The sequence below is a fragment of the Protopterus annectens genome, chromosome 1.part2 (assembly GCF_019279795.1).
Source record: "Protopterus annectens isolate FY-2018-M chromosome 1.part2, PAN1.0, whole genome shotgun sequence".
Classification (NCBI taxonomy): Eukaryota; Metazoa; Chordata; order Ceratodontiformes; family Protopteridae; genus Protopterus; species Protopterus annectens.
Window position 1 is genome coordinate 933,512,552 of NC_056727.1, and position 13,618 is coordinate 933,526,169.

Here is a 13,618-nt window from a genome sequence, read left to right on the forward strand (position 1 = left end):
TATTTTCAGAGTCCGGCCTTTCCTCTGACTCTTTACTCCCTGCACCTGCTAAGCCAGACAGATACTACAGGGTCCCGGATTCACATAAATTCCTATATAAAAACCCTGCTGCTGACCCAGAAACTGTATCTCGAGGTCTCAAGGGGGTTAAAGCTTCCACTGCAAAAAACCCTGCCCCCTCTGATAGGGGCTCTAGACGGATGGGGAAAAAAGTCTACACTTCTGCTACCCTGGCTGTAAGGGCTTTAAATTGTCAGTTTCATATGCTTAAATATCATCAATATTTAATGTCACTGCTTAAACAGAAATTGTTGACAAATACTGATGTTCAGAGAACAAGGGATTGCAGGATTTATTACATGCAGCTGAACAAGTGGGAAAGCATACTTTGCAATGTGGTTATGATTCACTGGAGGCCTCTTGCAGGGCCGCTGTTACAGGTTCTGTTAGAAGGCATGCTTGGTTAAAGGAACAGAATCTGCCTGATCATGTTAAAGCAAAATTATTAGATGCACCATTACAGCATGATTTGTTTGGTACTAAAGCAGAAGAAGTGTTGAAACAAATGGAGGATAAAGCAAAATCCATGCAGAGTCAGGGATTTCTTACAGGTACAGCCACCCAGGTTTAGTAGGAACTGGCCTTCTAAAAATTGGTCCTTTCCAGTGTCAGACAGACCACAAAGAGGCAGATACAGGCGTCCCAGAGGCAGATCTCGGCCCTAAGGCTCATACAGGCCTAAACAATGGGGTGCTCCTACCTCCAAAAGCGGAGAAGACAAATCACAGCCTTACAGGAAACAGTCCCAGTGACTTTCCTCTACCAGAGCCAAGCACTTTTCTTTTGGCAGCCCCCTTAGGGGGAAAATTAGCACTTTTTTCATCAAATGGTTACGCAAGACAAATGGGTCCTGAACATAGTGTCCCAAGGCTGCACACAAGTCAAAAGGTATGCCAGACCTGCCACGCAATCAATGGGCAGAGGCACAAACAAATTACAGCCCTCATGGACATGAGGGCCATTCAGCAAGTACCACAACAAGAGCAGGGGCAAGGATTTTACTCCAGACTTTTCCTAGTACCCAGGAAGGACAAAACCTGGAGACCAATACTGGACCTGTCCATACTAAATACGTTTCTGGAAGTTCCAAAATTCAAAATGTTGACTCTACAGCAGCCACTACCCATGCTGGGCAAGAAGGCTTGGCTCGTAACTTTGGAACTAAGAGTCATACCTGCATGTCCCAATCAGACAATCTTGCAGAAGCTACCTCAGATTCATAGCTGGCTCAGTGCATTACCAATTCTCTGCACTAGCTTATCTACTACGCCCAGGGTCTTCACAAAATGCCTGGCACCAGTAATTGCGTTTTGCAGACAAAAAGGAATTCAAATATATCCTTACTTGGACGACTGCCTAATTCAAGCAGCGAACAAAGATATTCTTCTAAAGCATCTGGCGTTTGTAAAAAGATTACTAATTGGCCTAGGGTACACAGTAAAGAAAATAAATCAAAACTAGTGCCCTCTCAAGAGATAATATTCCTGGGTGCAAGCTTAAGTACAACTGCCCAGATCTCCCGCCAGGCAAACAGAAGCAACTGACTACTTACATCAAGAAATTGGCAACAAAATCCCACTTATTTGCAAGGAAAATCTTGCAGGCCTTGGGTTTCATGGCATCCTGAATTCTACTGTTCCATATGCCAGACTGCATATGAGGAAACTACAATGGTATCTAAAAAGTGTTTGGACTCAGCATTGCCACAGCCTGCAGACAGTAATTGCACTCATTCCCTGCCTGCAACAGGAGTTTCGATGGTGGGTAGAAGCCTGTCACCACAACAACGGTCTGCCATTCAGTTTACCCACAGCCAGACAAACACTGACAATGCATCAGATTATGCCTGGGGGGCCCATATGGCAGGAAAATGTATTCAGGGCACATGGCCTGCAAACCAGATGCATCTTCACATCAATCAAAAAGAGATGCTAGCTGTTCAAAATGTCCTGACAGCTTTCAAGGACCTGCTTCATCCAGGACAGTTACTGATAAAGATAGACAACACTACGGTCATGTGGTACATAAACAAGCAGGGAGGTACACACTCCTACCCCCTACAGACAAGCAATGACCTTATGGGACACAGCATTGGCTTTTCAAGTTCACCTGCAAGCACAATTCCTGCCAGGGAAAACAAATACTCTGACAGACGAACTAAGCAGAAACCTCATGAATCCCCACGATTGGAAACTGGATCCACAAGTCTTCAGCATGATAATAAGGAAATGGGGATGCCCAGACATAGATCTATTTGCCTCCCCTCACAACTGCGAATTGCAGAAATTTTGCACAAGGATTTATCGCAAGCAAGCATGGAAACAGGACGCTCTATCCTTCAGCTGGAAAAATCTAACAGTATATGCCTTTCCTCCACTGCCTCTCCTTCCCAGGGTACTCCTAAAGGTCAGACAAGAGAAGCCAAAAATAATACTGATTGCACCAGACTGGCCTCGCCAGCACTGGTATACAATCCTAAAGATCTTATCTCAGGGTCCAGCATGGATATTGCCTCAAACTTCTCACTTGCTGACCCAACAAAACAATCAGATCCTGCACAGCCAACACAGGACCTTAAATCTGGCAGCATGGTGGATAATATAGCCATTCAGAACACTCCTCTTTCAAAAGCTGTTATGGATGTTATCTTGGAGGCCAGGAGGCCCAGTACTAGAAAATCTTATGCAGAAAAATAGAAGAGATTCTGTGCTTGGAACAAGGCATTGACACTTGGGTACCAAATATCCCTCAGATTTTACAATACCTAACTGAGATGCTGAACAAAGGCCTTTCTTTCTCATCAATTAAGATTCATGCTTCTGCCATTTCAGCCCATTACAATATGGAACCACCTATCTTTTCTCAGCCTTTAATAAGGCAGTACCTCGTAGGGGCCAAAAATATTAGGCCTCCAAGGAGAGCACCAATTCCGGCCTGGGACTTCAATTATGTTTTTGAAAAACTCACACTGCCTCCTTTTTGAGCCAGCATCAACAGCAGATATAAAATTCTTAACCTGGAAAACAGCTCTGCTCCTAGCAATAATCTCTGCAAGGCCAGTGTCGGAGTTGCAAGCACTCATGGCTCTGGAACCTTTCATCATTTTTCATCCAGACAGGGTTTCTCTGAGGACAAACCCCACATTTATGCCTAAGGTGGTGTCCAGTGTGGCCCTCAACCAAACCATTAATTTTACCTACCTTTTATCCAAATCCACAGAATAAGGGTGAGAAAATTCTGCATTCTTTGGACATACACAGGCAGTTGCACTTCTACTTGGACAGAACTAAAGCTTTCAGAAAGACTGAGCAACTTTTAGTGTCATATGCTGCAGGATCACAAGGAAAGGCCAACTCAAAACCGGCTATTTCTAAATGGATAGGCCATTGCATCCGTTTCTGCTATTCTCAACATGGCATCAGTGCCTAAGGGCATTAGGTCTCATTCCACCAGAGCAGCAGCCACTTCAGCAGCCTTTCCTCAGAGGAGTACCAACCAAAGATATCTTGGAGGCTGCAACCTGGAGTTCAGTGCACCCCTTCACAAAGCATTGCCACTTACCTCTTTAAGTCCAGAGCAGGCTTTGCCACTGCAGTTCTGAAGGGCCTCATAGCCTCTCCTAACCCTATTTAGCCCAGCCAGCCATCCTCAGCTTTGGGGTTCAACCCAAGAGTAATGACTGCGACAGTGAAACACGAACATAGTACAGTTGTGTACCTACCATAAATGTAGATGTTCGAGTGTATTCACTGTTGCAGTCCAGGTTACCCACCCACCATCCCCCTTTTCTTTGCTGGGACGTGTCTGTACTTCTCTATCCTATATAACCTATGTGGTGTATTTGCATGTAGATGAAGGAAATGTTTATTTTTGTGCATGCATACTTATTGGCATATTTTTCAGCCTACCAATGTGGGGGCACCTGACATATGGGGCAAGAAAAACTGAGGAAAATGGCGTCTGCTGCATCTTTTGTACCCCTGGCGCACTGACGTCAGGGAAGAGGCGACAGCAACCGACGCCAGACCTAGACTTTGGAATTCTGGCCGACTGAGGGTAGCCTGCCAGCAGGATAACCCATGAGTAATGACTGCAACAGTGAATACACTCTAACATCTACATTTATGGTAGGTACACAACTGTACTTTCTGCAGGTTCTAGCTGGTCCACCTTTTGTACTTTCAGCCTGGACTTGAAGCTTTTGTCTTGGAAGACTTTGTTTTTGGTGACTTACTCCTCCAAAAAGGGTTTCAGAGTTCCAGGCTCTTGATCCTTCACTCCGTTATTTGGTGTTCCACAAAGTCAAGGTTTCTTGTCTCACCAACCTTCCTTTTCTGTCTACGGTAGCTACTGAGAATAACCGTTGACCATTCACCTCCCCATGTGTGTTCCCAATTTTCCCAGCAAAGGTGACAATCTTTACATTGTTTTGATGTGCGTAGGCTATTAAGATTCTATCTTGACTGTACCCAGTCTTTCATGAAATCAAGTCAGTTTGTTTGTCTCCTTTTTAAAATCCAGGCTGGACTCTCCTGTGTCTAAAGTGACTTTATCCAAGTGGCTATTGGACTGTATTTTGTTTGCATGTCATTGAAAGGTAAGACCCTTCTACACAAGCCTAAAGCTTACTCAGCAAGGGCTGTAGCTACTTCTAAGGCTTTCCTTTCTAAAGTTCCTGTGGATGATATTTGTACTGCTGCCGCTTGGCTGGGTCACATCACCTTTGTGGCACATTACAAGGTGGACATCTTATCTAGATCCATGGCTTCCTTTGGCTCTGCTGTGTTGCAGAATATCCTTCCTTAGTTTCTCCCGAATCATGTTCATTGCTGGGGACTGTGTCCCATAGGATGAAGCCAGTTATCTGATATAAGTTATATACTCATAATAATGGCAGATTTTGTCTGGTTCAGCCTCCCTTCCCTCCTACCCCATACTTATTGCTGACATAGCTAGTCTTTCCTCCTGTGATGAGGAAGGGAGGAGGAGCCAAGCGGGGTAAACACTTTTTAATTCGATGGTATGGGATTTGAAGTCCTTTAGATTGAACCGGATAGAGACAAGAGACAATAAGGTTGCCACCTTTCAGTACGGACAAAGCCTACGCCCTTGCATCTCCTATAACCTCGTGCATATCCTCCTCGTCACCTCACCCACTTTCCACCCATTTTTGTGACATTGTCACGTCAGATGAGGAGGAATGCTTTTTTTTCCTTTTGCAATGCTTTTTCTGCCTTTTTTTTTTTTTAAACAGAAAAGCATAATAAAAATACAGTAAATCCACCTATTTAACAAACTCCAGTAGTCTTTCTTTCAAAAAACATAATGCTGGAGTTTGTCCAGTAGTCCAGAAAACAATGTACAATCTGATTTCCAGCTAGCCCGGTGGGAAAACTGATAGGTGGCAATGCAAGACCACATAGATCTATCATTACGGTGAGTACACAACTTTTTTGTTTTTAGAATGTAGTGAAAATGATTTGTCAGTACCTTTAAAAAAAAAATTTTTTTTTTTTTTTTTTTAGTCTTTGGTTTCTTTTAAGGCGAAGACAAGGCGTTCTGGTTCTAGTTCTCCATCTCGACGTCGCAGCAGGTCCAGGTCTCCAGCCAGAACATCAAAAAGTGCAAATCAGTCTTCCTCTCATGGTAGAGAGTCTGTAACAGAAGATAACAAGGAAGAAATACTGGCAGTAAAGCTAACACCAGTGGTAATAATACACTTTTTCTAAAAGTTGTCTTGTTCTAATATTTTATGTGCTTAGTTTTTAAAGTTTTCTTTTGAGAAAATATTTACACTTCATTTGCCAAGCTGACAGAAGACTGCTGTAACTATGGCAGATGCCCTTTCTTATTACTGTTGCAGTATTCATAACATATGGGATCTCCTGCCAAGGATAGCCCCATGTCCAACTAGTATACCAGAGACATTACATCATCTGAGTCGTATGTCAGGCTGTGCTTACCCGTGTAGGTGTAGGGCATAAAGGTGACATACATACACTCATATTTGGAGATGTCCTTCAAGGATGCATCTGCAGTCCTAACATATGGGTTGTCCTGCCTCAGGCAGCCCTTCGGTCGGCCGGATTCCAAAGTCTGGGTCTGGCTTCGGCTGATGTCGCACTTCACCCGACGCCATAGCTGCTGTTTATTGGGTATAAAGGCATCAGCCAACGCCATTTTCCTCAGTCTTTCTTGCCATGCGGTGCCCGAAGCAGAAGCGCAAGTGCCGGTCCGTCAGATCCAGAGATTTCTACTACCGAAGACTTCTAAAAAGCTAAGTACCCCGTTTGGGGACTCTTTCTTGCCTCAGCCGATGTCAGACAAAGTAAATAATTGTTTAACTTGTGGGAAACAAATTCCTCATAAGGATTTCCACTCTTACTGCCTTCCTTGCTTAGGCCCAGACCACGACGTATCAGCTTGTCTAGCCTGTGCTTCCTTCAACCGACGGACACTTAGACGTCGGTCGGAGTTTGCAGTGGAGTTTTTTGGTCCTGCTTTTGCATACAAAATGCCGTCTGAGACTCCGACTTCTCAATTAGCTAAAAAGCGCAAGGAAAAGGACCGACATTCACGGCCCGCGGTTTCATCTGAAACCACGGTTAGGCCAACCGCGAATGTCTCTGTTTCGGCTGAAACAGAGCCCCCGGTTCTTCGGCCGAAAGCATGCTTCCGATAGCCGAGGCCTCACAGAGCTTGGCTGAATCTGCTACTGAATTTACTGCTACAGAAGCAGGCACCCAGGATTTATCCGACACTATTCCTTTAGACATAACTACCCCTGCACGTGGGGCTGCTAGACCCCCTGCTTCCATGTCTATCAAGGCTTTTGCCAGGGCTAAGGCAGCTAAATCTTCTAAGGCCTTGCCTGCCAAAACTCCTTCACATAGGCCTACTTCTAGTTCCCAAATACTCAGCCTGGCTGAGGATCTCATTTCTTTGATCAGAGGATCCCAACCTCACCCAGACAGGGCCTCTCAGCCCCCTCCAGACAAGAGGCCTAGGACTGAACCACCGGAACCTGTTTCTACAGATTATTCATCGGATGACTCAGACCTTTCAGACCCTCATGAAGGCCCTTATTCTCCTTATGAGGATTCTGATGCAGAAGACTCCATTCCTTCTGCTTCTCCTCCTGAAGAATTTTCCTTTGGGGAAACCTTGCATGCTATGAGGGAACACTTCCAATGGCAGGGCCAGGATTTTTCGGATTCAAGGAAAAGGCTAAGAACCTTTTTACACTTACCACAGCATAGACCTTTAGCCATTCCGCCAGTACTAACAGTTGTTGATGATGCATGTAATGATGCCTGCACTGCTCCTGATTCTCTTCCTCCGGCCCCTGCCAAGCCAGACAGATATTACAGGGTCCCAGACACACACTACCATTTGTATAAGGCTCCTGTTGCAGACCCTGAAACCATTTCACAGGGCCCTAAAGGTGTGGCAGCTGCCTCTGCCAAAAACCCTCTTCCCTCTGAAAGGGAATCTAGAGCATTAGAGAGATGGGGTAAAAAGGTTTATACTTCTGCTACTCTTTCGGCCAGGGCCTTGAACTGTCAATTTCACATGATTCAGTACCAGGAATTGTTGTTAGACCAGCTAAATAAAAAACTATCTTCTCCTGAACCTTTAGACCAAGTCCCTTCAGGATTTGGTACATAACTCTCAGCAGGTCAGTAACCATTTCTTAAAATGTGGCTATGATGCACTGGAGGCTTCCTTTAGATCAGCTGTGACTGGAACAGTGATTCAAGGCATGCCTGGTTAAAAGAACAATCCTTACCAGACCATGTTAAGTCAAAACTCCTAGATGCTCCCATGGAGAAACAAAGTTTGTTTGGCCCCCCTGCACAGGAGGTTCTAAAAAAGGTGGAAGAAAAAGCAAAATCTGTCCAAACAGTCAAGGATTTCTTACAGGTCCAACCTCCGAGGTTTAGCAGAAATTGGCCTTCGAAGAATTGGTCCTTTCCAGACAACTCCAGAGCGCAGAGAGGCAGAAATAGACGCCCAAGAGGCAGAGGTCAATCTAGGGGTGTCTACAGGGGACGTCAGTGGCAACCTACCAACCAGAGAAGTACTGCCACGGAATCAGCTACAACCACTTCCACAGGGTAGACACAATGACTTGGCTCTAGTTCCGCCTACCAGGGAACAACTGGAAGCACCCTTGGGCGGAAAGCTAGCCTTATCCTCCGACAACTGGCATTACATTACAGGAGACAAATGGACTTTACAAACAATAGACAAGGGCTACTGGTTTCACTTCCATACTCTACCAAAAAAAGAGAGGAATGCCAAACCTGCCACCAAGCCAAAAAACAGATGCTCTACGACAAATCAACAACTTACTAAGGATGAGAGCTATAGAAGAGGTGCCACCTATGGAACAAGGCCAAGGATTTTACTCCAGGCTTTTCCTTGTACCAAGAAAAGAAAATCAATGGAGACCTATTCTAGATTTGTCCGCACTGAACACATACCTCATTGTTCCAAAATTCAAAATGCTGACCCTCCAGCAACTTCTTCCCATGCTGGGCAAGGAGTCTTGGCTGGTGACTCTAGATCTCAAGGAGGCATACCTGCACGTCCCTATACGACCAGATTGCAGAAGACACCTCAGGTTTCTTGCAGGATCAGAGCATTATCAATTCTCAGCATTGCCTTTTGGCTTATCTACTGCCCAGAGTATTCACGAAATGCCTGGCATCAGTAATTGCTCATTGCAGACTTCAGGGAATTCAGATTTACCCATACCTGGACGACTGCCTAATACAAGCGGACAACAAGGCAAAGTTAACAAAAGATTTGGAAAATGTCATACAACTGTTGCAAGCCTTGGGATACACAGTCAACATGCAAAAGTCAAGACTAGTACCATCCCAAAGGATAACATTCTTGGGTGCAGAATTAGACACATCAACTCAGATGGCTTTTCTCACAGAAGAAAAACAAAAGCAACTACCAGTCTACTTCATGACATTAACAACACAAACTCAGCTTACTGCAAGGAAAGTCCTGCAAGCCCTGGGCTACATGGCATCCTGCATAATATTGGTTCCGCATGCCAGGCTGCATATGAGAAAGCTACAATGGTATCTAAGGAATGTATGGTCTCAACACAAGCACAGTCTAGAAGCACAGATTCCAATAATTCCATGCCTGAAGCAAGAATTCCTGTGGTGGGCTCAGGCCTGTCAGTTGAACAGAGGCTTGCCTTTCCACAAACCACATCCAAGCCAGACCATCACCACGGACGCCTCAGACCTAGGATGGGGGGCACACATGGTGGACAAGTATATACAAGGCCTATGGACCCAAGACCAGCTGAATCTACACATAAATCTAAAGGAGATGCTGGCAGTGAAACATGCGATCCAGGCATTCAGACCACTCCTTCAACAGGGTCATCTGCTGATAAGGACGGACAATACCACAGTCATGTGGTACATCAACAAACAGGGAGGTACACATTCATATCCTCTATGCCGGATGGCAATGGACCTGTGGAATGTGGCCCTGAACCTCAACATTCAACTTCAGGCCAGATTTGTACCAGGAAAAGAAAATTCTCTAGCAGACACCTTAAGCAGAACTACCACGGATGCTCACGAATGGATGCTGCATCCAGATATCTTCAAAGCCATAACAAAGAAATGGGGATTACCACAGATAGACCTGTTTGCCTCCCCACACAATCACCAATTGAAGAAATTCTGCACAAGAGCATACCACCCACTTGCTTGGAGGGTGGACTCCCTTTCCTTCAGCTGGAAAAACCTGACAGCATATGCATTTCCACCTCTTCCCTTGATGTACAAAGTTCTACTGAAGATCAGAGAGGATCAGCCAAGGGTAATTCTGATAGCTCCAGACTGGCCGAGGCAACATTGGTATCTGCTACTGAGAAGCATGTCTCGGACACACGCATGGCATCTACCTCTATGTCCCTTACTACTAACACAGGACAACTACAAGATCCTACATCCAAACTTGAAAACACTGCAGCTAGCTGCTTGGAATATTGCATAAAACAAAATAACCCAGGTTTATCTCGGAGGGTTAAGGACATTATCCTGGAGGCACACAGCCAAGTGGAAAAGATACCTCATTTGAGTGCAGCAAAGGGAGAAAATGTCTCATTGGCAAACATAGCACACATCCTGGAATATTTAACAGAGCTGTTCCACAATGGCCTGTCTTACTCCTCCATTAAGATTCATGCATCAGCAATTTCAGCAGAATACAACATGGATCCTCCTGTCTTCTCTCATCCTCTACTCAGGCAGTTCTTGAGAGGAATCAAAAATGTAAAGCCTCCAAGGAAACCACCTTTACCTACATGGGATCTCAACTTTGTGCTGGAAAAGTTAACACTTCCCCCTTTTGAACCAGCAGCAACAGCAGAATTACAATTCTTGTCTTGGAAAACTGCTTTCCTGCTAGCAATTACTTCAGCAAGAAGGGTATCTGAGTTACAGGCATTAATGGCAGTACAACCTTTCCTTATATTCCATCAGGACAGAGTCTCTCTGAGAACTAACCCTACCTTTATGCCAAAAGTGGTCTCCAGAGTATCCTTGAACCAAGCGATTCATTTACCTACATTCTTCCCCAACCCGCAGAACAGGGTGGAAAGACTGCTACATACCTTGGATGTGCACAGACAATTACGCTACTATCTGGACAGAACAAAGACCAGCAGAAAAACTGACCAGCTTCTGGTAGCATATGCAATAGGAATGCAAGGAAAAGCAATTTCAAAACAGAATCTCAAAATGGATAGGAAATTGCATTCGATTTTGCTACTCTTTTCATGGAAAGGCAACTCCTGCTAATATCAGACCTCATTCCACAAGAGCTACAGCCACCACTACAGCTTTCCTATGAGGAGTGGCTACCAAAGACATTTTAGAAGCTGCTACTTGGAGCTCCGTGCATACATTTGCCAAGCATTACAATCTTCCCTTATACTCTAGATCCCGAGCAGGTTTTGCAACTGCTGTTTTGCAAGGGATCTTAACTACACCATCTTTATCTTAGTGCCTCCTCCCCCAGTTTGGCTATGGTATTCTACCCATATGTTAGGACTGCAGATGCATCCTTGAAGGACATAGTACAGTTTTGTACCTACCATAAATGTAGATGTCCGATAGGTATGCATCTGCAGTCAGGATTACCCACCCTCCTTCTCCTCTGTGGTATTCCTAGGGTATTTACCCCTCTTTTAGCTAGCTGGGGGAATCTATTATGGTGTATTTGTTTGTATATATGTATGTATGTGTGTGTGTGTATGTATATATATATATATATATATATATATATATATATATATATATATATATATATATTTTTATATTGTTTGCTCTCTACTGTTTGGAATTATTTGCATTTATCCAAATTTAGCCTTACTAGAGGGCACCTGGCATCTGGGGCAAGAAACACTGAGGAAAATGGCATCTGCTGATGCCTTTATACCCAATAAACAGCAGCTATGACGTCGGGTGAAGTGCGACATCAGCCGAAGCCAGACCCAGACTTTGGAATCCGGCCGACTGAAGGGCTGCCTGAGGCAGGACAAACCCATATGTTAGGACTGCAGATGCATACCTATCGGACATCTACATTTATGGTAGGTACAAAACTGTACTTTTCTTTGACACCAGTCTGAATGCCACAGTTGAACTACTCACTGAATGCCCTCCACTAATCTGGTTTCTGCCAAGCAATTTACAGGTAATTGCCCTGTTAAGATTCCTTCCTTTTCTTTTACTTTTGTACTTAGGGTTTGTGTCATCCACAGAGGGAAAATGCCTGCCTAGGTGCTTCACATCCAGTGTACCATTTATCAGATGTTTGTTCCCAAAATGCTTTGCACTGTGTCTCCCCTCTATCCATTTATCTTGAGAACCAACCTCTCAAAATTTTGACACCAGGGTATTGTGGCTGAATCTGCCTGCCCAGAGGTACAGCCATCTCTTTTAACACCAAAAAGTCTCTGAGACTGCTGCTCCAGCCTCTGCCAGAAATCTCTCTTGAGGTGAGTGAAGACCCCAAAGCCCATCTGGTGCCGACACTGGTTTCCTCTGCCTTGACCCAGTCAGACGCAGGCATGGAACCGGCTTCTTGCATGTCTGCTGAGACAATGTAGCTGTCCACCATGGAAATTGAAGGGGAACCACATTGATCATTTCTGAAGGGCCTAGGAGGATTCCTCCGATTCTGTTTAGGAAATAAGTCCCTGGTACTCTTTTATGGAGTCTTGGCCTGGCTTAGAGCCTCCTAGGTTGGTCAAAACCAACATCTAACTGAAAGAAGCAGAAAAACACATTCCTCCCATTGCTAAAGATCCTCGGAGGTGATGGCAGGACTTTGCCCAGGGCCTGTTCAATGCCCTGGTGGCCTTGAGACCACCTCAGGAATATTGTTACTCCTTGGTCCTGTAATCCAGCCAAAAGCGCTAGGAGTCTGGTTCTTCAGATGAGAAGGTGAATTCTGGAGATGAATCATTGTCCTGCTCACAAGTTACCTCACTGTTAGACTATGGGACTGAGGAAAAGGGGTCCTTGAGTCCAGATTCACCCTTTGAGGAGTTGTCCTTTGGGGATACAGTAGTTTGCATGATGGACCATTTTAAGTGGGATTGCTCACAAGTCTCTGATATTCAAAGGAAGTATTTTGAGCTATTGCAGATGGACTTTCCTAAACTTTTTGCTGTCGCTCTGTGTTTAAATGCCTTGTTGAATACATTTGCAGCTGCCTATTTGGCTCCTAATTCCCAGCTTCTGACCTTAAGTAAGTGCTGAATTTTTTGAATGAGTTACAAGTGAACAGATTTAATTTCACATTTGATGGTATCTAGATGGGGAAGATGGTGTATTTTCTGGATGCAAATTTGATACTTTATGGAAGATGGTATACTGACGATGAAAGTACATAGGAATTTCAAGGAGACATTTACTATCTGAAAGCAACAAGTTGTCATCCTGGGCATACGATTGATGCTTTACCTTATGGTGAATGCATACGTCTTTATAGACTAGGCAGTGATGAACAAGATTTTTTGAGAGAGAGGTTGCACTTTTGGTATGTTTAAAAAGCGTGTGTTATGGTGAAGATGTAATTAAGGCATGGCTTAGATTTAATAAAGAATATATAGGGAATAATAGAAAATGGAAGGGTGTTCCCAGAATAAATAATAATGAATCTGAATGATTTGTATTTTGTGACCACATATAGTGGATTTAGTAATAGGCTTCATGAGGTGGTACAAACACAGTGGCCGTTATCAAATTTAAAAGCTGGAAGTTCATGGATGCCTAAAACTTGTTGTTTCTTATAGAGTGGGCTGTAATATTAAGAGTTTTTTGGTGAAATCTAGGTTTTGTAGACCTAAGGAAGTGTATGAGTCACCAACAAATAGAGGGGCATTAGGATGTGGCAAATGCAAGGCATGTAAATTCATTGTGCCATTATTTTGGACTCTTAAATGCTCGAAAATTTGAAGTTCAAGAGAATTACAGATGTGACACTGAGGACATTATTTATGCCCTCA

The 13,618-nt window shown here is 44.2% G+C and overlaps 1 protein-coding gene across 4 annotated transcripts in view; it reads left to right on the forward strand.

Moving 5' to 3' along the window:
* Window positions 1–13,618, forward strand: part of LBR (lamin B receptor) — a 962,918-nt gene that overhangs the window by 263,907 nt on the left and 685,393 nt on the right. For all 4 annotated transcript variants that reach the window (XM_044059838.1, XM_044059844.1, XM_044059847.1 and 1 more), the window contains exon 3: window positions 5,586–5,768. In XM_044059838.1, the coding sequence (XP_043915773.1) occupies window positions 5,586–5,768 (183 nt within the window). The remainder of the gene's footprint in view (window positions 1–5,585; window positions 5,769–13,618) is intronic.